The following is a 26,504-nucleotide window of genomic DNA, read 5'->3' as shown; positions in this document are numbered from 1 at the left end:
CCAACCCAGAATGGATCTCCTTTTGTGAGAGGATGATACAAGGAGACTGAGAGGCAGTTGCTGTTCTCTGACCTGTCTGAGAGGTTGTTGCATTGTCTGACCTCTCTCCTTTTCCCTCTGCCTCTAATTTATCTCGTTCCCAGTCCACAACACCTGTGTCAGCAAAGACTGCCTTGCAACTCCCTTAGATGTTATGATTCACAGCTGTGGAGGCTCTCTGAGAATTGACCTGTCCCTTAACAATTGCCTGTTTTTATTTATTCATTCATTTATTTATTTATTTTGCTGTTATTTTCCCCCCACAGCATGGTCTGCACACTGAGGAATGCAAGCGCACTATCACTTCTGGATGGTTGTAGCAGGTGTTGCTCTTGTGAGATGTCATGGAGGCAAACTTTCAAAGAGAAAAGAGGATTGTAGTCAGAACAGGCATTTAAGTATCTCATCAGTCTCCTGGCTCAGCTCTTTGATGTGTTGGCCCATTTAATTAATCTTGACTAAAAAAGTCTTCCCAGGGCTCTTCTTCCTTTCCTTCCCCGCGATTTACTGAAGGAACTCTGAGAGGATCCTTCTCACAAACAGCTCTCAAACACTGCTGCTGCTTTTTGTATGACCTACATTCAGGTGCCATATGTTGGCATACAGGAACCACCCTAAGACGTGATGAGACTCTTGCAGGATTGTAATAGGGTATTTAAACCGAGGACAAAGTCAGCCACAGACATTCTATCTTTGATCAGCCTCTTGGTGGCTTTCCTCTCTCCTGCACTATGGGGGAGACTGGTTCTGGGAGACTGAAACTTCTAGAGACTCTCTGAGTATAACATCAGCTGCCATCATGCTCCAAGTGTTTCTTTGCTTGGGGCCCTGGACCTGGGCTCTGCTTCCCGTTTCCCTGAGTCTTTCTACATTCTGATGCCCAATGGAAGCCCCTGTTGCATTTTGGACAGTGGGGCAGTGACACAGTCAGCACCACCCATGCAGCAGCTTTGTCCACCTCCTGTGACACGATTACAAAAGGCATTAGTTAAAGCTAAAAAGGAAGGTTAAGGCACATCTGATTTAAGAATAGAAACATATCCTAATTCTTTGTTCTTATATCACAGCTACCTAGATCAATACTTGACATATGGGAGATTAATATTTGTTGATTGATTAATGTACTGCTATCTCATTCATAACTCCCCCCGCTCCAATTCTGCAATTGATTTTTCAAATCCAAAGGCAGAATTTTACATTTAACTCTATTATATCACATTTTATTAGATATGACTCAGCTTCTCTTATCTAGGCAAGATTTTTTTTTGTCCCTTAATTATGTCATCTAATGTATTAACTTTTTCAGTCTTTGTTCTCTGAAAGTGGTAACCATGCTGAATATGTACTTCATCTAATTCAGTGATAAAGATGTGGGGCTTAAACTAAGGAGATAGATATTTAATATTCTAATAACAGCCTTTGCTTCAGGTTAACATGATTTCATGAATCACTTCTAGTTCTGAATCCACTTATCCCAATCCACATTTCTTTACCTGTTCACTAAAGGTAACATAGGACTTTTTTTGGGGGGGAGGGGGAAGGCAATTGGGAGTTAAGTGACTTACCCAGGGTCACACAGTTAGGAAGTGTTGTGTCTGAGAGCAGATTTGAACTCAGGTCCTCCTGACTTCAGGGCTACACCACCTAGCTGCCACCACATAGGACTTTTTCAAGTGTCTTGCTACAAGTACCCTGGGACAAGTGTTCTTATCTCCAAGTCTGTTCATTTTTTTTTTTTTAATAGGAAGGATTAATTTAAAAATTATTTTTATTTTTGTTATTCTGTACTCAATAAGTACCAATTCATATGAACATCTCCATATATAAATACTGTAGAAAAAGATAAATTGTGAATCTCTTTAACAAAACAATTTTTAAAGCACAAATTTACCCTGTTAATTTTGAATCTGTTCCTCCCACCGGATCTCCTTCTGTTTTTTGCGTGTTTTTGAAATACTTCAGTGAACTTCTTTTCTTTCTTATTTTGACATCATTCTAACTTACCCTGCACTCTTTTTCCAATTGAAAAAACAGAACATCATTTATGACAAATAAACTTAATAAAGCAAAATAAATACACATACTGCTCATGTAATTGGTTCATTTTTTGAAACATCCATATTTGCTTGTTGTGATTCCATAGAGGAATATGACATGAAGAGATATATTAGAAACAAGGAGCAAAGAAGACCTAACAAGTAGAATTATAAAAGCTTCCTCATTTTATCACTTACAGTGGGTTTCGATTTTTTGGTAACCATTTTTGTTCTATTTTTCACATTCTGTTGAGCATTTCTTGGTTGATAAAAACTTCAATACTTTAATCGACATTTATTAAGTGCCTATTTTGTGCTAGATACTGTGCTAAGCACTAGGTATACCAAAAGAGGCAAAAGGCCATCCCTGCCCTCAAGTAGTTAATCTCACCAAGCAGACAAATATATTTGGAGCAAGCTATGCAGGATAAATAGTAAATAATTAACAGAGGAATACACATAGAAATAAGAAGAATTCCATAAAAGATGGGATTTTAGTTGAGAGGTCAATGTCACTGATATAAATATTCCCTTAATTGATTCAGATTGGGATTTCTTCTTATCCTAAGTAATTCTTGCCCATATTCTTGCATAAATCATCGATGGAGGATCTATCCATACACAGGAAGATTTCCTGTATGCAAAGTGTTCTTAACTTCAGGTTAGCCAACTTAGTTTTTTTTTTTTTTTTTTTTTTTTTAATTTTAATAGCTTTTTAGTTACAAGTTATATGCATGGGTAATTTTAATTTTACAGCATTGACAATTGCCAAACCTTTTGTTCCAGTTTTTCTCTTCCTTCCCCCACCTCCTCCCCTAGATTAGCCAACTTAGTTTTAAAAATATTTTGATAATTGTATTTCAGCATTGAAGTGGTCCATGACACAAAAACAGTTTAAAAAAAGCCCTCCTCTAGATTCTTTAACATTTAGTGAGTACCGATATAGTACTTGGACTATACTGGATCACAGATAATGCATGGCTTTATAGTCCGTTGGGCTCTCCAAAATAGTTGGGTCAGTTCACAACTCAATCAGCAGTGCATTAATTAGTGTCCCCATTTTCTCACATCCCTTCCAATATTTATAATTTTTCTTTTTTGCCATATTTTCCAATCTAGTAGGTATAAGTTGGTATTTCAGAGCTATTTTAATTTGAATTTCTAATTTATAGTGATTTAGAGCATTTTTCCATATGATTATAAATTGCTCTAATTTCTTCATATGAAAAATGCCTATTCATATCCTTTGACTAATTATCAATTGGAGAATGATTTGTATTCTTAGGAATTTGATTCAGTTCTCTATATATTTGAGAAATGAGGCCTTCATCAGAGATACTTGTAAAAATTTTTTCTCAGTTTTCTGCTTTCCTTCTAATCTTAGTTGCATTGATTTGGTTTGTTTAAAACTTTTAAAATTTAATACGATCAAAGTTATGCATTTTATATCTCATAATGCTCTCTATATCTTGTTTGGTCCTAAATTCTTCCCTTATCCGTAGATCTGACAGTTAAACTATTTCATATTCCTCCAATTTGTTTATAACATCACCCTTGTGTCTAAATCATAAACCCATTTTGACCTTGTCTTGGTGTATGGTAGAAGTTGTTGCTGTGTACTTAGTTTTGACCAATCTATTTTCCAGTTTTCTATTTTTTCCTTTTTAAGGCATTTCTTGATTTCTCCAAAAGAAAAATAGATACTGATGCAGAAATAAGAAAGTTAGGAACTAATAAAAACAATGACATAATCTAATAAGACAGAACATAGCTTTGACATCATAATTTTTAATAAAGAAAACTCTAATATCTTAATCCAATGAACCATGTTACACATTTACTCAGTAACAAATAAAATTATAATGAAATGACATAACTTTGTAATTAGGATATAGGAAGTTGTAGTAATTTCTTGAATTCTAGAAAGAAACAGAAAATGTTAAACAAAATGAACTTAAAGCTGTTGAAATATGAAATGGTAATATGGATGACACTTCATTGCTTCCATATTGGGTAAGTCAGTCTTCAGTCTCAAACCATACTGTAAAAGGGAGTCTAATTTCTTAGTGCAAGAGAATATGGTAGTAGTGGTGATGGTGGTAGTGATTCGGACAGGAAAGAACAATTGGAAAAAGTTTTTGTTCTGTCCTTTATTCTCAAAGAGGACCAAAATCACATCACCATTTTAGAGTCAAAGAAACATTGTATCTGACTGTGGCTGCTCAGATCTGTATGAGGAATGCTCTACTATAAATCAGGCACAAATTGTCCCATATGAACATTTGGAGTGAAATTAGAAGGCGTAATATAATGAGAGAAAAAAATCTTAAAAGAAAATATAATCCTCAGATAATGTAGTGTTTTCAATTCTCATCAATCTAGTCAATGCTTATTTATAATTCTGTGAGAAATTCAGTACCTTGGACCTTTTCATCTTTCCATGTGATACATAGTGAGAGATTTCAGTTCAGAGACAGATGGTATATATGTCTATCAAACTGAGCTCATGGCTGGAAATTCCATCTCTGCTAAACAAACTGAGGTGGAGTTGTGTTTAAAGTTAACATCCCAGTAGAGATGCAGGACCCCTGCTTGGATATTTCTTCATATTTTTTCAATTAATTTAGTTGCCACTCTGAGTAGCTGTGGCAGCTATATATAAATGCACTAAAGAGAATAGGCAATGACTCTCTTTTTCATATCTAGCTCAAACTAAACTTTGATGACAGCAGTACAAATTGAAACTGACCTAATACTATCACATATATATGTGTATATATATATATATATATGCACACAACACACGCGCATATGCATACCTATAAACATATATGTGTATATATGCATATATATTGCATTGTTTTTATAACAGTGATAATAGACATTTATAGTAATAGTTTAAAGTACATCAAATGCCACATTTATGTTTACCCAAGTAAGATGTATCCAGGTTCACATCAAAGATTGAGATGGAAGGACCATTAAAAGTCATTAACTCTAATTTCATTTTATAGATGAGTATAATTAGGGTCAGAGTTTTAGTGACTCTCTCTGTGTTATACAACTAATAAATATCTGAGGTGGGATTTGAAATCAGATCTTTACCAATGCCAGTGTCCAATGTTTTATCCAGTATATTGTTATATCATGCTGGCTCTGTCAGAAAAGTGTTCCAAGTAATGTATTCAAGGCCTGTTATTTGTGAAGACCAGCTGCTTCTTCCTCTTTTCCTTTTCCTCCTCCTCCTCCTCCTCCTTCTGTCTTTGTCTTCCTTCTTCCTCATACAAATACAATAAAAAGTCAGTTTATCCATCTGCCTTTCCTTTTATCTTTCTATGAATTTATCTGTCTCCCTTCTTAACTATATCAAGAATTTTTTCAACCTCTCAACTAATCTTTCACTTTGATTTCAAAGAATTGAAAGCAGACCTTTGAGTTAGTCACTAAACATTTATTAAGCACTTACAAATGCCAGGCATTGTATGTAATGCTGCTAAGTGTTTAGGGCACTTGTATAAAAGGAGTTTTGGAAAATATCCCTTTTCCTAGTATGAGAATGATGACAATTAGTCTCCAAGAACCTGAGCTTATTTGTCTACTAGTTCATTTTTAATGAGAGTAAATTGATCAATTTATCAAATAGGGAGATAACTATAGTACTTGTAAAGCTCCTGGACCAATAAAAAGTTGGTTCTTGGGGAAGACTTACTTAATTTGGCATCAGAGGACAGAACTAAGAATAATGGGAGTGGAAGTTGCAAAGAAGCCAATTTAGGGAAACTTCCCAACAGAGCTAGCTAGCTAAGAGTTTCTGGGCAAAGCAGATTCTCCCCTCCTTCCTTGTCTTCAAGCAAAAATGTGGATGACCAGTGTTTTGATGTGTTGGAGTGATATAACTTTTCAAAATGTACTTTCAAATACTTGGGTAAAAATTTGAATCACTTTGAAGCTTGTGAAAACTATTTAAATCTGTGATTTGTGATATACTGAAATGTATGTCACTCAGTCTAATTTCTGGGATTTCTCTGTAGAAAACATGGCCTTTAGATTTTCAAGCACATCAAGATAGATGTAGATAAACAGTAGTATATTGGGTTGTTTTTTTTGTTTTAAATTTGTAGTAATGCTGATGATTGATGTGGATTTTTTTCTGTTCTACAACTTTAATAAAGTTGTCTCAGTTAAATTTGTAGTTGATTACAGGATGTTTCTAAGTATGATATCATATTACTGGCAAAAAAATATGAATTGTTTTGTTTCTTTTTTAGTCTATGCTTATTCCCTCATTGTTGTATCTTTTATTGTTGTATCATTTCTAATATATTAAATAAAATGATTTTAATATGTTAAGTAAAAATGGTAATATTTTGTGTCCTTGTTTTCATCCAGATCTTGTTAGTAGCATTAATTATTTTTTTATTCCATATATTTGCTCTTGGATTTAGATATTATTTATTATATTAAGAAAATGTCCATTTATTCCTATGATTTCAAGTGTTTTTAATAGAAATAGATTTCAAATTTTGTCAAAAGTCAAAAAAAAGATTTGGTCATATGTTGGTTTTTACAAATATAATAAATATAATAAAAACCAATCATGTGGTTTTTATTAGACATAGTTTATTTTATTTAAATAGACCTAAACATTCTTTGAGCTAAATTACTTGAGTGTCCAAAACCAGGTTCATTTAAACACTTGGGCATTATGCAAGTGGAAACCATGAGATTTTTCTCTGTATTAAACAATAATTAAAATGGTTTGAATGTACAAAGTACTGAGGATACCAAGATTTAAAAAAAAAAAAAAAAAAAAGGGACAAACTCTTCCCTCAAAGAGCTTACATTCTATGACAAGAAATTGAAAAAAATGGATTTCACAAGTCTAAGAGAACACAGAGTACTAATTAACAACATACAGTAACATAATTTCCAAGAACTGGTAGTTAAATGAAAATATATCAAAGCCTGGAAATGCTTAGACCTTAATCAAAAATTTTAAGTGAAGTAGTACTGTAGATCTCCATGCCTTTCCCCTTTCCAACCCTTCAGCATTTCTATGAGTGACTTGAATGAAATAATGAATAATAAGAAGTTTGTAGATGACAAAGGTAGGATAGGTACTGATAAGGGGATTATATTATCAGGATCCAGCAGCAGGAATAATGTATTGAATCTTAACAAGATGATACATATGTCAGCAGCTCTGTCCATTCACTAGTTGTGCACACTTAATCCACTGATGAAGATAACTGCAGTTCTTTTTCCTGTATAATTCTATCAGTCCAATTTAGCATCCCACTCCCCAACTAAGATGAAATATAATCTCCTCTATTCTGATAAAAATAAAAACAACAGTATAGTCAAGTAAATATGAAAATTGAGCAAAAAAGTCTTAGTTATTTTAGATCATATGAAACCTCAAATGAAGTAGTGGTATGATATAATTGGCAAACATTTATATAATCTTTATAAGAGTATGCTTACTACAAGATTCAGTGTATGATATCTTGCTCATATCACTTCAGTTTAGTTCTAGGCACCACATTTTATTTTATTTTTTCCAAATAGTATTTTATGTTTCCATTTACATGTAAAGATAGTTCTCAATATTCATCTTTGGAAGATTTTGAGTTCCAATTTTTTTCCTTCCTCCATCTCTTATCTGTCTCCTTCCCAAAACAGCAAGCAATCTGATATAGGTTATACAAATACAATAATTTTAAACATATTTCCACATTTGTCATGTTGCAAAAAAAAAAAAAAAAAATCAGAACAAAAGGGAAAAAAAAAAACATGGGAAAGAAAAAGCAAACCAAAAAAGGGTGAAAATAGTATGCTTCAATCCACATTTAGTCTCCTTAGTTTGATATAGATGATATTTTCCATCCCAAATTTATTGGAATTATCTTGAATCACTGGATTTCTGGGAAGAATTAAGTCTATCATAGTTATTCATCCCATAGTCTTGCTGTTGCTTTGTACAATGTTCCCTTGGTTTTGCTCACTTCACTCAGCATCAGTTCATGTAAGTCTTTTCTGAAATCAGCTGGCTCATCATTTCTCATAGGGTAATAATATTCCATTACATTCATATTCCATATCTTATTCAGCTTTGTCCCAATTGAAGGACATCAATTCAATTTCCAGTTCCTTGACACCACATTTTAAAGGAACTTGACAAGTTGTGCTATATATAGCAACACCAGGTCATGTGAGAAACTGTTGAAGAATTGGGACTTTTCTGAGACAGGATTTTATAATAAAATGAACATTTAAATTCAAATTAAGAGAAAGCTAGATTAAAGATTGCCTTTGACACAGGTTGGAAGACCATGATCAAGTCACTTAACTTTTCTGAACTGAATTCAGTTTGCTTGGAGATAATAATCAAATAAATAATATTTGTAAAATATTTTGTAAAACAAAGTATTTTATAAAAATTATTATGTTCAGCTCAGAGAAGATTAAGTAACATATATGCACATGTATATATGTATGTATGAATAAATATATAAACACACACACACACACATACACACACACACCCCTCTCATGCAGCTAGGTACACAGTGGATTTAGACATTTATAGTTGTGTGACCCTGAGAAAGTCACTTAACTTTGTTTCAATTTTTTCATCTGTAAAATGAGCTGCAGAAGTAAATGGCAAACCATTGTAGTATCTTGCCAAGAAAATCCTAAATGGGGTCACATAGTCATATGCGATTAAAATATCTGAACGATAACAAAATTGATGGTCAGTCCTCAACTTTTGTGGAAGTAACATTCCTAGGAAACAGTATGAAAGTAAAAATAATAGGAATTTTGATAATTAAACCTATAGGAAATAGATAACATTAGAGAGTGCTAAAAATATGTTTGTGCATACGATTATTTATAACAAAACACTAATTTTGATAATAACTTTTGCTAACAGAATGACTGTGATATAACCCATAAAATGCAGAGAAGAGGCCTCCATGGGGAGAAATAAGGGTGGCAGTGTCAGAAAAATCCTGAGATAAAAAAGAAAGGGAAAGGGGGGATGGCTCTGACATCTCTAATCTTCCTTTTGGTTCAGGGGTTGAATTGTTCTTGGAAGAAAAGCATATACTTGATTTTGAGTCTGCAGTTCCCCAATCTACAGCTCAGAATTCCAGCTCCTTAATGGACTACTTGTGAGAGGATGACCAGTGACAACCATTTCACTTACTCACTAATTTAACTACCCTTCCTTTTTTTAAATTTTTTTTTTCAATTCCCTCATTGCAAAATTAAGAAGTTACTTTAGCATTTTCTGGCGTGGCTTCACAAAAACATTTCTATTTATTTTTGCAGATATAAACTCGCACAATGAGCTTCTTACTTTTTTCTCTACTGTGCATAGTTGCAGATATAATGTTGTCCATATGAAAATGAAAATGAGGTTACTCGTAAAATTGTGTAAATGCTTGAAGTCAAGAAAATTAAATGCATGAATGTTAAGGATTGACTATGCATGTGTGTATATATATATATATATATATATATATATATATATATACTGTACTGAGACCACTGTATAGAATGAAACACATACATAAATTTATGTATTACCATGTAGGATGAAACACATGCATATATAAATATATGTAATATGTACACACACATGTATAAAGTAAGCATGTACATAGATGGTTAAACATGTTCATATACACAAAAAGTATCCCAAAAGTTTTTTGAGCATTGTAAAGGTCATCAGATAAATGAAATAGTTATCATGACATTTGAAAGTCATCTCTAGACTAATGATTTCCAGTTTCTTCAGCTGCTTCTCATGACATACATCTTAAATCCCTCATTATCCTGGCCAGGTTGTGTTGAATACTTCAAAGTTTGTAAATATCACAGTGTAGCACTTTGCATTGAACATAGTATTTCATATGATATCTTACTAATGTAGAATGCATGGAAGTGTCATATAAATTTATCCAGATTAGGAACTCATTCTTTTTTGTGTCATGGATTCCTTTCATTTTCTGATGAAGTTTATGAATTCCTCCTCAGAATAACATTTGTAATTCATGAAATAAAATGAGAGCTACAAAGAATACTAATTACATTGAAATAAAATCATTAGAATATTTTTTAAAATAAGTTCATGGATTCTAGGTGAAGAACTCCTTACTTAAATACTATTTTAAGAGTACAGGATGGAAAGTTAAATGGAGTACCTATATAGATGAACTCACAAGTACTTGAATTATTAAACGAAAATAAGATTGTATTATCTATTTTAAACTATCATTTTTCTACAGAATAAAAGCTCATTTCTCCATTCTTATCTTCATCTTTCTTGACCTTTCCACTGCTATGGATAACAGTAGACTTCAATACCATCTACTGTCTTCACACATATTAGGCTTCATCAGTTTTAACTCTCAGCCTTCTGTGAAGCAAATCTTTTTTTTTTTAATTGATGTTTTCTCCCATTTCTAGTACATACCTTTCCCAACTAAAAAGCTATCCTTTAGGACAAAGAATTAAAAAGAATGAAGGGGCATAGCATAACTCTTATTCTTCTTTCATTGTGTATCTGGATACAGGTCAATATCTTTATATATATATATAAATTAAATAATTATTCACACTATATGGGATGATATTCATTAAGGATAAATGCATCTTATTATTTAGGAAAGATTAACACATTCCACAAGTGGAAAATAAGAATTCACATTTACACAGAGCTTTAAGGTTTGCAATTTGCTTTCCTTATAACAACCCTGTTGAATAGGTAGTACAAATAATATTTATGCTCTTTTCACAGAATAGAAAACTAAGGTTCTGACAAATTCAATGACTTTCACATGATCACATAGCTAGTAAAGGTCTGAAGCATTAAGAAACTAAATCTTCAGACTCTAGGTTAAAGATTCTCTATTGCCTCTCGAGAAATATTGACTCCATGGAAACAGCAAAAGAAAAACATCAGGGAAACCACAAGCAGACTTTTGTTGAGAATGGAACATGAGTGGTTTTAAAGAAAGGCAAGGGTTTTTTTTTTTTTTTTTTTTTTTGTGTGTGTGTGTGTGTGTGTGTGTGTGTGTGAAATATAACTTGGAAATAATGCATCGCTGTACTTTTTGCAGTAATAACTCCAATGGTTTTCTGTTTCTTCTACTATCAAATATGAATTTGAAATCTATAAATAAGAGAAACTGAGGCAACAAAGTTTTGAGCGTTATCAATTTATTAGCAAAGTTTTGTTATGTTGTGTCATTTTTAGTCATATATGACTCTTTGTGACCCCATTTGGATTTTCTTGCCAAAGATACCAGAGTGGTTTACCATTTCCTTCTCTAGTTCATTTTCCAAACGAGGAAACGGAGGCAAAAAGATAAGTGACTTGCATAGTATAACACAACTAGTAAGTGTCTGAGGCTAGATTTGAATGCAAGAAGATGAGTTTTCTTGACTTCAGGTTTGGCATTCTATCATGTCATGTCACCTATATGCTGTTATTAACAAAGTTAGTAATTACCAATAAAAGGGACCCAAGTCTTCTCAGCAATCAAGGACACCCCTGTCAGCCAACATAGTTATTTTATAGTAAAGTGACACAATATATTTTTAGGAATGTGAGCATTATTGAGTTATGATTACCTCGAATCATAAAATGGGGACTTTCCATAGTCTATACAGCATAGTGATTTTGCATAGTTTGGGGATTTTTATACAATTTAGAATATCTTACATAGGCCTTCATAAGGTACATTTTAAATACCTGAATTTTGAGTTTCTTTCAAAAATGAGTGGTGGGTGACTTACAAGAGGAAAATGGAGAATGAAAGTTGAAGTGTTGAGGAGTTTTAACCTTACAAAATAACCATACATTTAAAAGATACATATTTTTTTTTCATATGTATGTATGTATGTATATAAACTCTTCTTTTTTAGCTCTTAAATGAAAACCAGCTTTAGTTTAGCTTCCCAGCCTCCTTTGACATTATTCTACCTCCTTCACTATGTAATCCAGTCAAATGAGCCTTCTCCCTCCCACATAGGATACTCCTTTTCCCATCTCTGTGCCTTTTGGACTAGGTGTCCCACTTGCCTGGCAAACACTCTGTCCTCACATTAACCTTATAGCATCTCTTCTTCCTTTAAAATGCCATTCAAGCCCATCTATAGTAAGAAAACTTATCTGGTCCCCTTCAATTGCTGGTACCTTCCCTTCCAAATAACTTTGTTTTTAACTATTATGTGTGTTTATATGAATATAATATGTATTTATTATGTATTTCTGTGTTTGTATATATAGTCTCTCCCATTAGAATATAAGCTCTTTGGGAGTAGAGATTGTTTCATTCTTTGTACTTGTATCCATAGTACCTAGATCAATGCTTGGTACATAATGGATGCTTAATTAATAACAACAATAATAATTATAACATATGGTTATAATGATGCACTATGCACTTTGCTAAGTGTGTTATAACTAATATCTCATTTGATCCTGATAAGAACCCTCAGAAGTACATGTTATTGTTATTCCCATTTTATAGATGAAAAAACTAGAGGTTAAATGACTTGCTTAAAGTCACATAAATGTCTGAAGCTGGATTTGAATTCAGCTCTTTCTGGTTCTAGACCCCATATTCTATCCTTTGTGTCACTTAGATGTTCCAAATACTTGTTGATTGATTGATAGAACCAGACACAATTGATATGTATTTATTAGTTTTGTTTAATTGCTTTTCTGTTTTTTCATCTTTGTTATGAGGGTAGGAAGGGTAGAGGGTGCATTTGGAAGTGAAAGTGATAGGCAAACGAGATAAGTCTTCTCCCCTCCCCCCTAAAAATAAATATAAAACTTGGAAAACTTTCCCTGATATAGCCTCAAATAGAATATACAGTATCTGTGCTTGAGGAAGCCAAGATTTTCTTTTATATTAATTTATAAGTCTAGAAAAGCATAATCTGTGAAGACTAATATACCCTAGTTGATTTAGACTAGGTGTTCTTAACCTGAGATTTGTAGAAGGGTTTCAGGATATCTCTGAATTTGGATATGATATATCTTTATTTTCATTAATCTTTAGTTTATATAATTCTATATATTTATATAATCCTATATTTTTTGTTTTATACTTTTAAAAATTTTAAATTAAAAATTTAAAAATTATTTTGAGAATGACGTAAGTAGATTTTTTCCTGGACTGCCTACTTGCCACTCACTTCCTCTGCATTCAGAGAAATAAATTCATATCCTAGGAATTCCTTCTGTGTATTCTATCCTTATTGCTTTTGTTTGTGGTCTATGACTCAGTGGCTTTTATTAAACAAATTTCAAAGGATAAACAAAAAGGAAACTGGCAATGCTTTAACTTCTTAGTAAACGTTACCTTGGAAAGAATGCCTCTGGATAAGGGATCCTCACACTTTTTCTACTTGTGACCACCACCCAAATATTCTTATTATACAGCATGTTCAACACAGTGTCTCTCTTTTTAAAAAAATCCTCATTTTTCTTGTAGATTCTACAAACCCCAAACTACTTTTGAATTTTATCAGATTTAGTTTCTTTTCTGATACCACCCCAAAGCTTTAAAAGTGAGATAGAAAGGAAGAGACAGGAAATAAAAGGGCATGGAGGCCACTTCCATGAAGACTGTCTTTTATTATGAGTATCATCTATTAATTGAAGTACTGTACTTGTTATCATTATGCTTGGGATTTACTTAGAAATATCTTGGAATCATCCCACTAGTTTTAGAAAGCAGTGGTCTAGAAAAATCCTTCCTTTAGATATGTGAAACCATTCTCATGATTAGTAAAGGTATTAGTTATGAAAAAGTGAATGTTGCCATCTCTTCAATTGTCTCACCTCGGGCACCTGAATTAGTTGAAGCCAACCCAAAAGATGGTAAGCTTAAGTTCTATTACTCCAATCTTTGATCATTGAAGAAGGCATAAAGGACCTTTAAAATCAATCTGCTATAGAGGAAGTTTTTTAAAGTGTCAGAAATGATCAGTTGAGTTAAGTTGTAGTATTTGACTCAGAGGGTTTACAAAATCTCTTTTATTAGGGATTTTCAATAATAGATTATGTAATCTGAATAATATAGGGTTTGTACTTATACTGAAATTAAAAAAGTGGATCTAGGTAACCTTGAAGTCCTTTTATGCCCTTTCTTATGTTATTCTGTGGGACACCTATATAAAAACTTATGTTATTTACTAAGAAATGACCTTTCTTTCCCTACTCCCCAACCCTTTCTTTTCCCAGCCTCTACCCAAGATTTGTTTTTAAAGGATTTTCCATTCTATTTGGGGGCAAAAGAGAATTGTATCTTATACAAGTTTATCATCAGTGATTTATTTCCAAGTAGAAGGAGCCAGGAAAATTCTCCTGTATCAAGCTCTGGCTCAGAAAAAGGTATGACTTCAAGCCAAGGGAATGTATTTTCCTCCCTTTTTTATATTTTTTGTAGCTTCTATTGCATTTGCTGGGCTCTATTACAATAGGTTTACTTCAACTCATAGAGTCCTCTGTGCTTTTAGCTCCTTTAGGGATTTCTTAAATATGGCAAATCATTGCATTATAGTGTTAGTGAATTTGTTTCTGCATGAGGTTGTCAAAAAAAAAAAAAAGCAAGCCCAAATCCAAACAAACCATAGCTGATATAAGCAGTTCAGTTTATGATTAATAGGGAGGCTATGACTTGGAGTATTTTCATAAAATAGTGTGGAGGTTACCTAAGGCAGCATACTTTGGATAGGATTTTGCCTCATGAAAGCTGAGAATCTGGAAAGGCCTACAAGGTTATTTAATCTGCATATTGTCAATACAAAAATTCTCCTGAATAGATAATTTTCAGTATTTTGCTGATTTCTCTTTCTCTATATTTGAGACAACTAGATGAGGCACTTGAGACAACTAGATGAGATAGATTCTTGTTAGGAATACTTGAGCTCAGATGTCATCTCAGACACTTAACCTCTGTCTGCATCAGTTTCTTGAACTGTAAAATGAGGTTTGTAATAGCACCTGCCAATAGAGTTTTTTTTTTTTTTTGAGAATTAAATAAGATAGTGATTGTCAAATAGCACAGTGCCTTGTACATTGTAGATGCTATATAAATGCTTTTTCCTTCTCCCTCTTTGAACACTAGATCTCCCAATACCACTTTTCTTTTTCTTTTTCTTTTTTCTTTTTTGCTCAGGCAATTGGGGTCAAGTGATTTGCCCAGGGTCACACAGCCAGGAAGTGTTAAATGTCTGAAGTCACATTTGAACTCAGAGCATCCTGACTTCAGGGCTGGTGCTCTATCCACTGCACCACCTAGCTGCCTCCCAGTACCACTTTTAAGGAACCAGCTTTCACTTGTTGTTTCCTACATTTACCATAAATTTTTCTCTTCTCTGTTTTTATTTATCCCTTGAATAATCTTCAGTAGTTTTTCTTCACTTATTAGATATTTGTTAGCTACAGAATGGAACCAGGTTATGCATACTGATAATATGTGTTAAGTCTGTACTCACTCCAATTTCTCTATTGTTTTCCATTCAAATCTTTTTTTTTATTACTTCTTAGACTTTCAAAATTGTAACCCATATTTTTAAGATGAATTTTTTTAATGATACAAAGCTGTAAATTAACTAATCCTTTTTATGTGCAAAATGTAAGTTCTTTAACTTTGTTTTTGATTTTCTATACTGCCATGTCTCTTTTTAGTTATACATCTAATTTTCTGTCCCAAGAAAGAGGAAAAGGAACCATATAGAAAAATTTTCCTTTTTGCAGTGGCAAAAAAACTGGAAACTAAGGAGAGGTACCCATAAATTGAGGAATGTATGAACAATTTAAAATACATGAATTTAAGAATAAGAATATTATCGATTGCTAAGAAATGAAAGGGATGATTTTAGGGAAACCTGGAAAGAATTGTATAAACTATGTAGAATTAAGTGAACAGAACCAGGAGGAAAATTTATATAATAACAAAATTTAAAGGCAAATAATGTTGAAAAATAAGAACTCTATAACAATATAGTGATTATCACAATTCCAGAAGAACAGTAATGAAACTGGGTACCCATCTCTTGATAGAAAGGTGATGAATTCAAGATGCAGAACAAGATATATGTTTGTGGACATGACCAATGAAAGAATTGAAAATGCATATTTATTACGAGGATTTTTTTTTATTTTTCATATTTGGGGGAAGGGAGTTAAGTTTTAGGGAGAGGAGTTCTCTGTCCTTAACCCTGTTCCTCAAGTGAGAAATCCAGAAAGAAATGCAAATAATTAGGATAGCTTTGAAAGTTACTTGTTGAATTAATAAAATTATGCATAATCCCTGTTATGTATCTGCAGTTTCATGTACAATGCTTCTGTTTCATATTGTATATAGAAATGCTTAATTTATTTGGTCTTTGTTAAAGTCAAAATAAAAAAAAGTTGAATTAAAACTGAAAATACTTTTTCTTTTTAATCTTTTAATTTTTATTGAAAAAGGTAATCAGGCTAACATAACAGAATTATCAACATGTATTACAACTCTCTCAACCATACAAAATCTTTTCAAGGGTCATCTATTCATAAATCAGGGTCATTCTCTCTCTTTTTTTTTTTTTAATTTAATAGCCTTTTATTTACAGGTTATATGCATGGATAACTTTACAGCGTTAACAATTGCCAAACCTCTTGTTCCAATTTTTCACCTCTTACCCCCCACCCCCTCCCCTAGATGGCAGGATGACCAGTAGATGTTAAATACATTAAAATATAAATTAGATACATAATAAGTATACATGACCAAAACATTATTTTGCTGTATAAAAAGAATCAGACTCTGAAATATTGTACAATTAGCTTGTGAAGGAAATCAAAAATGCAGGTGGGCATAAATATAGGGATTGGGAATTCAATGTAATGGTTTTTAGTTATCTCCCAAAGTTCTTTCTCTGGGCATAGTTGGTTCAGTTCATTACTGCTCCATTGGAAATGATTTGGTTGATCTTGTTGCTGAGGATGGCCAGGTCCATCAGAACTGGTCATCATAAAGTATTGTTGTTGAAGTATATAATGATCTCCTGGTCCTGCTCATTTCACTCAGCATCAGTTCGTGTAAGTCTCTCCAGGCCTTTCTGAAATCATCCTGTTGGTCATTTCTTACAGAACAGTAATATTCCATAATATTCATATACCACAGCCATTCTCCAATTGATGGACATCCATTCAGTTTCCAGTTTCTAGGCACTACAAAAAGGGCTGCCACAAACATTCGTGCACATACAGGTCCCTTTCCCTTCTTTATAATCTCTTTGGGATATAAGCCCAGTAGTAACACTGCTGGATCAAAGGGTATGCACAGTTTGATAACTTTTTGAGCATAGTTCCAAACTACTCTCCAAAATGGTTGGATTCGTTCACAACTCCACCAACAATGCATCAATGTCCCAGTTTTCCCACATCCCCTCCAACAATCATCATGATTTTTTCCTGTCATCTTAGCCAATCTGACAGGTGTGTAGTGGTCTGAAAATACTTTTAAAAGAAGGGAAGAAAGGAAGATAAATGAAGTTGAATCTAGTTTCAACCTCAGTGTGTCTACTGCAGCAGTTTGTATCTTTGTTTACCAGGGCAAATGGGATGGTAGATTTCAAAGCTCATAGGGTGACCTATTATAATTGAACTTATCCTTGGCTGAAAAAATCAGGTGGGAAATCTGCTTTGCCTATTCTTTTCCACTGAAGGAATTAATATTTAAGTAGAGGGTTTTTTGTTCATTAAAGTTTTTCATTTGCTATTTTAATCAATTCATTGAATATAAAAGATCAATCTTTGATAATAATAATTTGTTGTCCTATTGCATCATTCTTTTTGGATGCCATATTATTGTTGACATGAGGTGTTCTTTTCTTGTAGGTTATCCAGGCTGTCTTTTTTGGAATTTGTGTACTGACTGATCTTTCCAGTCTCCTGACCAGAGGGAGCAGTAACCAAGAACAAGAAAGACAGTTAAAGAAGCTTATCTCTCTCCGGGACTGGATATTGGCTGTCTTGGCATTTCCTGTTGGTGTAGTAAGTATGATGATTAGGAATTAATTTAACCTTGGGAGGTGATTTGTATCTTATTTTCAGACCTCTTAGAAATATTGAGATTTTTTGATCAAAAGAGAGCCATGATTGTCTCATAATGAGAGATTTTATGATCAGTTAAAACTCTAAAGTTTTGATTCTTTGATCCTGGGCAATCCTAGATATTCTTAAGGCTATTAAGACTTACTTCTCATCTGCTATTTTATTCACCAAACTATGTCATTGGTTAATATCATTTTAGGCGATAGTACTTAACAACCAGGGCTGAACTCTCTCTTTTCAGTTAGGTTCCCTTCCTAATTTAATTAGCTTGATTAGTATGAAAAGCCCCTATTATCAATACAAAGACCACATCACCCTTTAAATGGCTTTCTCCAGCTTACCAGGACATATTGTAAATTTTAGCCTAGCTAGACCTACATATGGAGATAGTGTTTCAAGCACACCTCAGATTATATTTGTGTGATCATGTGAATAAAAGTGTGTTATCTTCAGCCTAACAGGCATGTCGTTGCATGGGTCAAAGAAGAGTCCACATGGCCTTTGCCTGTGTCTGCAAGGACTACATGTTGAGAGAGCCAGAAGGCTATCCCTGAAAGCCATCCTTTGGCTCTTCTTGTATCCATCTGTCAGTTTGTAAACTAGCAGATGCCTCCAGATACTGGCATTGATTTTCTAAATGGAGGAAAAATGAGGGTTTAGTAGGCATTCTGGCTGTCATTTGAGAGGTTCCTGCCTTTCTCATCCATTTGTTCTCTTCATTGTGGCAGAAAGCTGATGAGCCAGATGCTCCAGGGATTTAATTCTCTGTGAGATGGGGAATATCGGAACCTTGTGAACTAGACCTGGCTTCCAGATCTAGAGGACAATGCCAAGGACAGATGAAACTGGGAAAGTTGGTGTGAGAATGTCCAAGTACATCTCCACTCCTCACTCTCTCAACCTTTGTCTCTTTGTCCCCTATATTTAGGGCAGCTAGTGGATAGAATGTTGGTCCTGAACTCAATCCACTCTTCAAATGCAGCCTAAGACATTATTTTTATGATGCTGGGCACGTTACTTAACCTCAGTTTGCTTTATTTTTCTCTTCTGTAAAATGGGGATAGTATAGCATCTATCTCCTAGGGATGTTGTGAGGATCAAATGAAGTAATAAGTGTGAAGCACTTAGTCCAAGGCTTAGTACAAATGTTAGTTATTATTATTGTTGTTATTTTGGTGGCCTGGATGGCTTTAAGAAGGTGAATATATGGAGTTAAACGCCTTAGGTATTAGTTAAAACTCGCTCCCTTGGACTTAAAAATTTAAAACTAATTCTATGGAAACAGGCTTCACTTTCGGCACAGAGAAATCACCTGCCAAGTTAAGCAACATAGTGTGGGAAGTCATAAGAAAAACAAGCTATTTAAAATGCTTGTTGTACTGTCAATTCATATATTTCAGTTCTTTATATTTACCATGTCCTACCTCAGCTTCTTTCTTAGGGATTTTTTTGTTTTGATATAATGAAATCCAGAAAAGTAACATTTTACAGTAAAAAGTTAGCAACACTACCTCCCCCAACTTCAAAGATCACAGTCTTTAATTATAAAGCTGTAATATAGGCACCAAAAATAATTATGAATTGTTTCAGCTGTCCTTTGGTTGTCCAGTGCTCTCTCTGTTTAGTCATGGTTAGGTATGAGACAGAAAATCAAGGATCTGGCAATGTAGTTGGCAACATCTTTGCCTGATTGCCTGCCAGGTCTTGTTTTGCTCAAAGGTAAGATTAGGTGACTTGTGACTCATGAGCATATAGCTAGCTAAATGAGAAAGCCAGAACTCAAACTTAGGTCTTCTGAGTTAAAGTATAACTATTGTTTAAAATCATACTAATGTATAAATGACATCAGGACATTACCTGAGCACATTTTTGTATATGGAGAAAATAAGTAAGTAGGTACTTGAAGCAAGAAGAGTTAGGAAGGTTGTGTGTGTGTTGGGGCAGGGGGTGGGAAAAGCTAAATTCAAACTTTTTATACTATACTGTTTTGTCTGGGACTCGTATATGTGTAACTATTGGCAAAGGATTCTAACCAACTCTTGCATATCATTTGTATATACAGATATATTAAGATGGAAAAAGAAATGGGAAGTAAGTCTTATCAGCTTTAAGAATACCTAGGAATTGCCCAGGATCAAATAGAATTGAGGTCAATCTTTGTTAGGTACATATGCTACTGATCCCACTTCACACTATTGTCCATATGCTGCTTGGACTAATTAAGTAGCAACCCCCTGACCCTACTTTCTGGTAATGGTCAATCTTACAGATGCTAGGATAGCCATCTGAGGAAAGCTCTATTGAGAACCCCAGGAGTATAAATCAAAGCTTGAAGTTTCAAATGGAAAAATTAGGATTAATTTGTATAGTTTATCAGTCTGTCAGCTACAGAAGAGGCACTATGGAAAACTGATGCCTTGGTTTTAAGTCCGTTGTCTGATACATAGTGTAACATGCATAGGTTGTGTGGCAAGTCACTTACCTTCTCAGGAGGCATCTCTCTAAGACCATAAATTGCAACAGAAGATTTTTCCATTTATAGACAATAGGAGTTCTTATAGCTAGGGAGTTCCCTGTACCAATGAAATCACAGGTCCAGATACTGTCTCTCTATCCTATCAATTTATCTCCTATAGTATAATATACATTATCTTCCAGTTTTAAAGAAGTTATTTTGGATGAGAAGTTAAAGCAAATATACAAACTAGAAGGCATCAATACAATTTATTTTAAAAATTAAATGTTCAATAAATTTACAAACTCGTTTTATTTTAAAAGTGAATAAAACATTTTTTCTTATAAGATACTCCACTAAAATAAATTAAGAGTTACAAAATATAAGCTAGTTTGAAAGTATGTATTAATGTGAGAAAGTTACAAACAAGTTAATATCAATTCCTTTGAATGTTTTTACAAAACAAACTAAACAATAAAATGAGTGGATTGAATTGAAATCTTGCTTTTTCCCTCTTGTTTTTACTTTTTGTGTGTCACCATTGAGTCAGTAAGCTTGGTTGATTTAAAGTTAGTTTTAACTTGCCTGTGAACTCATGCAGAAAGAATAATGAGTGGGACGTTAGCATCTTGAGGACAGATAATATTGTTTCACTTTTATCTTTATATCCCCAGCTCTTAAGTATAGTGCCTTGTACATAGTGAGCACATAATAAACATTTGCTCAATCAGTTATTGAGCACATTTACTTTCTGCACTGTTCTTTCCTGTGCAAGCCCTGTGGATTCAGAAAACAAAAGTGAAACAATCCTTGTCCTCAAACAGCTCTCATTCTATAAGAGGGAACAACATTAAGTATATGCAAAGCTCACTGAAGGAGGAGGGAGCTGTAGGGAAGGAGGAGAAGTAGATCAGAAACAACCTGATGGAAGAATTAATATTTGACTTGAGCTTTGATAGAAATCGGATGGTTGAACTGAATGACATAAAAGTTTTCATTCTTTTTATTACTAGAGTTTCTGTGAACTTTACACCTTGATGAAATCACATACGACTTACCCATTTGAAAATTTTATAAGACACTATTTGGTTTCTAGATGAAATGAATGCAGAACTAAAGCTGAAAGTATGTTTTGATGCATATTGGTGGATGTAAGATTTGGCTTAGGTCAATCAACTTCTTTGAAAACTAATTATGGAATATATATAAATGGCACAAATATAAAATGGTAAGTGGTTTAAGTACCTGATTGAGCAATCTTGCTTTTGAAGGAGGGGTAAAATATGAAGGTTAAGTTGAGAAAGTCAAGGTAATTACATGTGAAATTGAGCCAAGATTCCTGTTCTAACTTCAAAATGTGTGTTTAAATGTATGTTGCCTTTCCATATTACATACTCATAAATACAGTTTAAGAATAGGCATTCATTTTCCAATGTGCAAATGAGTTTTCTCTCAAACATTCATTTGTGAATTATTTAAAACTCAAAATTATTTTCATATAGAAAAAAATGTCATAAATGTTGGGTAAGGTTGCCAGGCAAATCCATCAAAGACTATTTAATCTGTATAAATATATGCCTAAACCAGTGGCATTGTGGTCTAGTGGGTAGAGAACTGTTAGTGAAGCCAGAGGAATTCCCTCTTCGAACACACAATGACTTTGTGAGAGTAAGTAACTTAACTTGGCATCTGGCAACTAAGAATGGAGGTCAGTGAACTTCTTTTTTTTCTTTGAATATTGTATGTATGTGGGTGTTTGTGTAAATGTCTATGTATATGAGTCCAGGATATTGAGGCAACTAGGTGGTGCAGTAAATAGAGAGCTAGAGCTAGAATCAGGAAGCCCTACGTTCAGGTATGGCCTCAGACATATTCTCCCTGTGGGAAACTGGGCAAGTCACTTAACTTCTATCTGCTTCAGTTTCTTCATCTATAAAATGGAGAGATATTAGTATTTAGTTATAGAATTGTTGTGAAGATAAAATGAGATAATATTTGTGAAGTACTTTGCAAACTTTGCAAACCTTAAAGCATAATTTCAGTTTACATTAAGATGTTTCAGGGCAGAGAGGTGGCACATGGATAGAGCCTTGGAATTAGGAAAACCTATTTTCATAAATTCAAATCTTGCCTCAGATGGTTACTTATGATGCTTAAGTATGATGTTGGACAGATCATTAAATCCTGTTTGCCTCAATTCCTTATCTGTAAAATGAAGTGGAAAAGGAAATGACAAACCCCTCCAGTATTTTTGTCAAGAAAACCCCAAATGACATCACAAAGGGTCAGACACTCTGAAAAATGACTAAACTGAAAACGTTTTAGTATTTTTATTTACTAAAATTTTAGCCTATAGTAAATGAAAGCCATTTTATAATGGCTTTTATAGTATAAAACCATATATTTTCAGGACGATAGCAAAACCATAATGACCTTTTAGTACTTTTTTCTGATGCAAATTACAACCCCTGTCAAAATAAAGGATAATCACAAAATGGTGAAAATTTCATTTGAATGGAGTTTAGGGCTGTACTGCTGCTAATTAGAACATGCATTTTTATTTCAATATATGTATGCACGCATGTTTATACACACACACATACATATATGTATACACATACATATATGTATATATGTGTATATATATATATATATATATATATATATATATATATATATTTTTTTTTTTTTTTTTTTTATGGTATGGAAAGAGTTTAGGATTTGGAATCTAAAAATCTGAGCTTGATACTGGCTTTGTCCCTTACTGGTTATGGAACATTGGGTAAGTTATATATAAAATGAGGGGTTAGATTAGAAGGCCTCTAAGTTGCCTTCTAGAAAAAAGGATTAACATATAGTAAGCACTTAATAAATACCTGTTTTCTCTAGGTAGAAGTTAGTCAAAGTTAAGATTTATTTATTTATTTATTTATTTTCTCCTCTGAATTTGTAGATTCCTTGAAATCTTTCCTTAGGTCAAGAGTCCATATCCTCATGGAAAAAATTCTAGACACTTTTTATCCATCTATTAGTGTTAATAAACCAAATCTTCTAATTCTAATAATTCTAATTGAAGTATCATTCATATAAAGGAATATATACAGGCTTCCAATGATGTCTCCCAGTCTTCCTCTGGTGCCTTCTACTTTTTTTCCTCTGTCTCAAGTTTTGATTTTTGGTTTGTTTTTGTTTTTTCCTATTCAAACATTCCTAGGAATAATTATTTACTTTATTATATGGGTAGGGTTAAATACATGAATTTATTCCTTTTTTCTTAGACTTTTTTTCTAGAGACAACAATCTTTAGTTTTTGCTTCTCAGGATTTCCCCTACCCCTCTCCTTCAGGAAAGCCCTGGCTAGATAATCCAGGATTTGCATTATCTACACTAAAGCTTCTGGAAGTAATGAGGTTAATTGTGAGTTTACAGTAATCTCTTTATGTAGACAGGAATCACTAATTATGATTATTTGACTAGTTGACCTGGAAGCTACTTCACAGAACTCTTTATCCTAAGGACATTTAAAAAAATATTCAAATTACAGATAAATGGAGTTGTGTTTTCACCTTAACTTTGAAGATACATGTTTATTGCTTGAATGGACATAATATTTATCATTTTGATTTGTGTTGTTGCTTCTACATGAAAAGCTGGTCTTGATTAGTGGTGCTGACAACAAGAAACCACTATGACTACAATGTCTTTGAACTTATTTTTCAGGGATAACCCCTGGAATGTGTACTTTGGCATTTGATATTTGTTTCTGGACCCTGTTACCTTTTTTAAACGTATTTAAAAATATTACTGTGATGTTACATGCCTAGAAGCATTGAACTTTGTTAGAAGCTAGAGCAAACCTGACATTTCTTTGTATTCTATGAGTTTACTGGTAATTATGTTGCCAGGTGATATTTTTATAGTTATTAAAGCTATAGACATAGGCATTCCCAAAACACATGCAAAAAAACCAAAATACACTCATAATTGGTGATAGCAAGATAAAAGTGATTATACTCCTCTCATAGAAATAGCATGTCTTCTTTTGACCTAAAGAACCTTTCAAATATGAAGAACTAAGAATACATGTACACATTAACACAGAAACATATGCACTGTTCATAAACACAAATCTGAATGCCTCTATCTCATCATGGAGAGCATAGCTCTGAATAGTGAGGGCATACTACTTCGACTCATTTGGACCATGAGTCACTCTTGGTTTCAAAGAATTTGACAAGAAAAGAATAATACTCCAGGACTCATTGAAATAGGCAGAGATTAAGTTATTTGCCCTGAGTCTTATATACATTTCTATCTGGGTTTGAATTCAAGTATAAACCAATCATTATATCACTAGGAAACCATTATTTGTTATAAGATTAAATCATTCATACTGAACTTAAGAACTATTAATCACCATGCTAAACTAGATAACCATTGTCTCATCAATTCCATTGAATTAAGCACCTTGTAAAAATTCTTGTTTCAAGTTCACAGTTCTGGCCTATAACAGCATCATTTTGGAAAAATAAAATACCATTAAAAACAATTATGAAAATTGAATTTTCATAAAATCTCTCAGACATTTATGTACTAGTCAAGGGAAGAATTCATTAAAATTCTTTTTTTTTAAACTTCATATGGGTTAATGTATCTGTTTTATTTAATGCTATATAGAAATGTTATCCAAGGATATTAAAAAAAAAACCACATTATGTAAACAATAAGCATTTACAAAAATTTTACAAGCAGCTAGATGGTGCAGTAAATAGAGCTCCAGTCCTGGAGTCAGGAGATCCTGAGTTCAAATTCATCCTTAGACACTTAACATTTGCTACTTGTGTGACTCTGGATGAGTCACTTAACCTCAATTGCTTTATTTAAAAAAATGCCACAGGTAGATTTTGTTTGTATGAAGATCATTCACTTTGGAGTCAACCTCAGTTCAAATCCTGGCTTTGCTACTTGCTCCCTGTATTACGTAATTTAGCTTCTTGGCTGTATTTCCTCAGTCTGTAAAATGAAGAGAATAGTAGTTTCTTGAACCTGGGCAAGTTACTTAACAACTGACTGCTTTAATTTCCTTCTCTATAAAATGGGGATATTAATAGCTCCTCCTTTCTAGGGTTGTTGTGAGAATAAAATTAGGCAAAATTTATAAATTTCCATATAAATGCTAATTATGTTTTATTGTTATTATTATAGAGATGGCAAAAGGAAGTAGTGATTCCAAAGAGCAAGTTTAACTTTATTAGGAATAGCTCATGGCAGATTAAATTTATTTATTTTTTTTCTTTCAGGTTTACTAAACTAGGAAGAGGCAATACTATAAGTAGTTAACCAGTTTTTAATAGAGCATTAGATAAAGTATTTTATACTATTCTTATAGGAAAAATGGAGAGAAATGGACTCATCAATAATATAACCAGATAGTTTTAGAACTGGTTGAATCGTTGGATTCAAAGATCAATGTAATATTAGATGAAATTCAGTGAAGTGCCTAGGGGTTTGAGGTTTGATCCTTTAGCTACTGATAAAATATTTTTATCAAGACTTGGATAAAGGCATAGATAGAATAGTTAACATACTGGATGACTGAGTTAGTATGCAAAAAGATTTCAGTGGGCTAACATATTGGACAGACTAATAAAATGAAATCCAGGCTGGATAAATGTAAAATCTTTAAAGCGTTAAAAAAAAAATCAGCTTAACAAATTCAATATGGGTTAATAAGCAGTTTATCTGAAAAAATATTGGGGAGGGGAAAGGGTGAATAGACGATGCTACCAGCTTAGTGAGAATCATCTCTGATATGGGAGCCCCCCAGATTTATGTGATTGTGAAT

The 26,504-nt window shown here is 33.2% G+C and overlaps 1 protein-coding gene across 5 annotated transcripts in view; it reads left to right on the top strand.

Annotated features, from left to right (window-relative positions):
- AIG1 (androgen induced 1) overlaps positions 1–26,504 on the top strand; it is a 328,968-nt gene that overhangs the window by 65,529 nt on the left and 236,935 nt on the right. For 4 of the 5 annotated variants that reach the window (XR_004233594.1, XM_031964185.1, XM_031964183.1 and 1 more), the window contains one exon: positions 17,989–18,144. Coding sequence is in view for 3 of the 5 variants with exons in the window: in XM_031964185.1 (XP_031820045.1) it covers positions 17,989–18,144 (156 nt within the window). In the remaining 2 variants the exon portion in view is untranslated. Of the gene's footprint in view, positions 1–17,988; positions 18,145–26,504 lie in introns of those variants that run through there. The other variant, XR_004233595.1, reaches the window with a different exon arrangement.

This window comes from Sarcophilus harrisii, chromosome 4 (assembly GCF_902635505.1).
Source record: "Sarcophilus harrisii chromosome 4, mSarHar1.11, whole genome shotgun sequence".
NCBI lineage: Eukaryota > Metazoa > Chordata > Mammalia > Dasyuromorphia > Dasyuridae > Sarcophilus > Sarcophilus harrisii.
The sequence above is the reverse complement of the archived record's forward strand: the minus strand, read 5'-3'. Positions and strand labels throughout refer to the sequence as shown.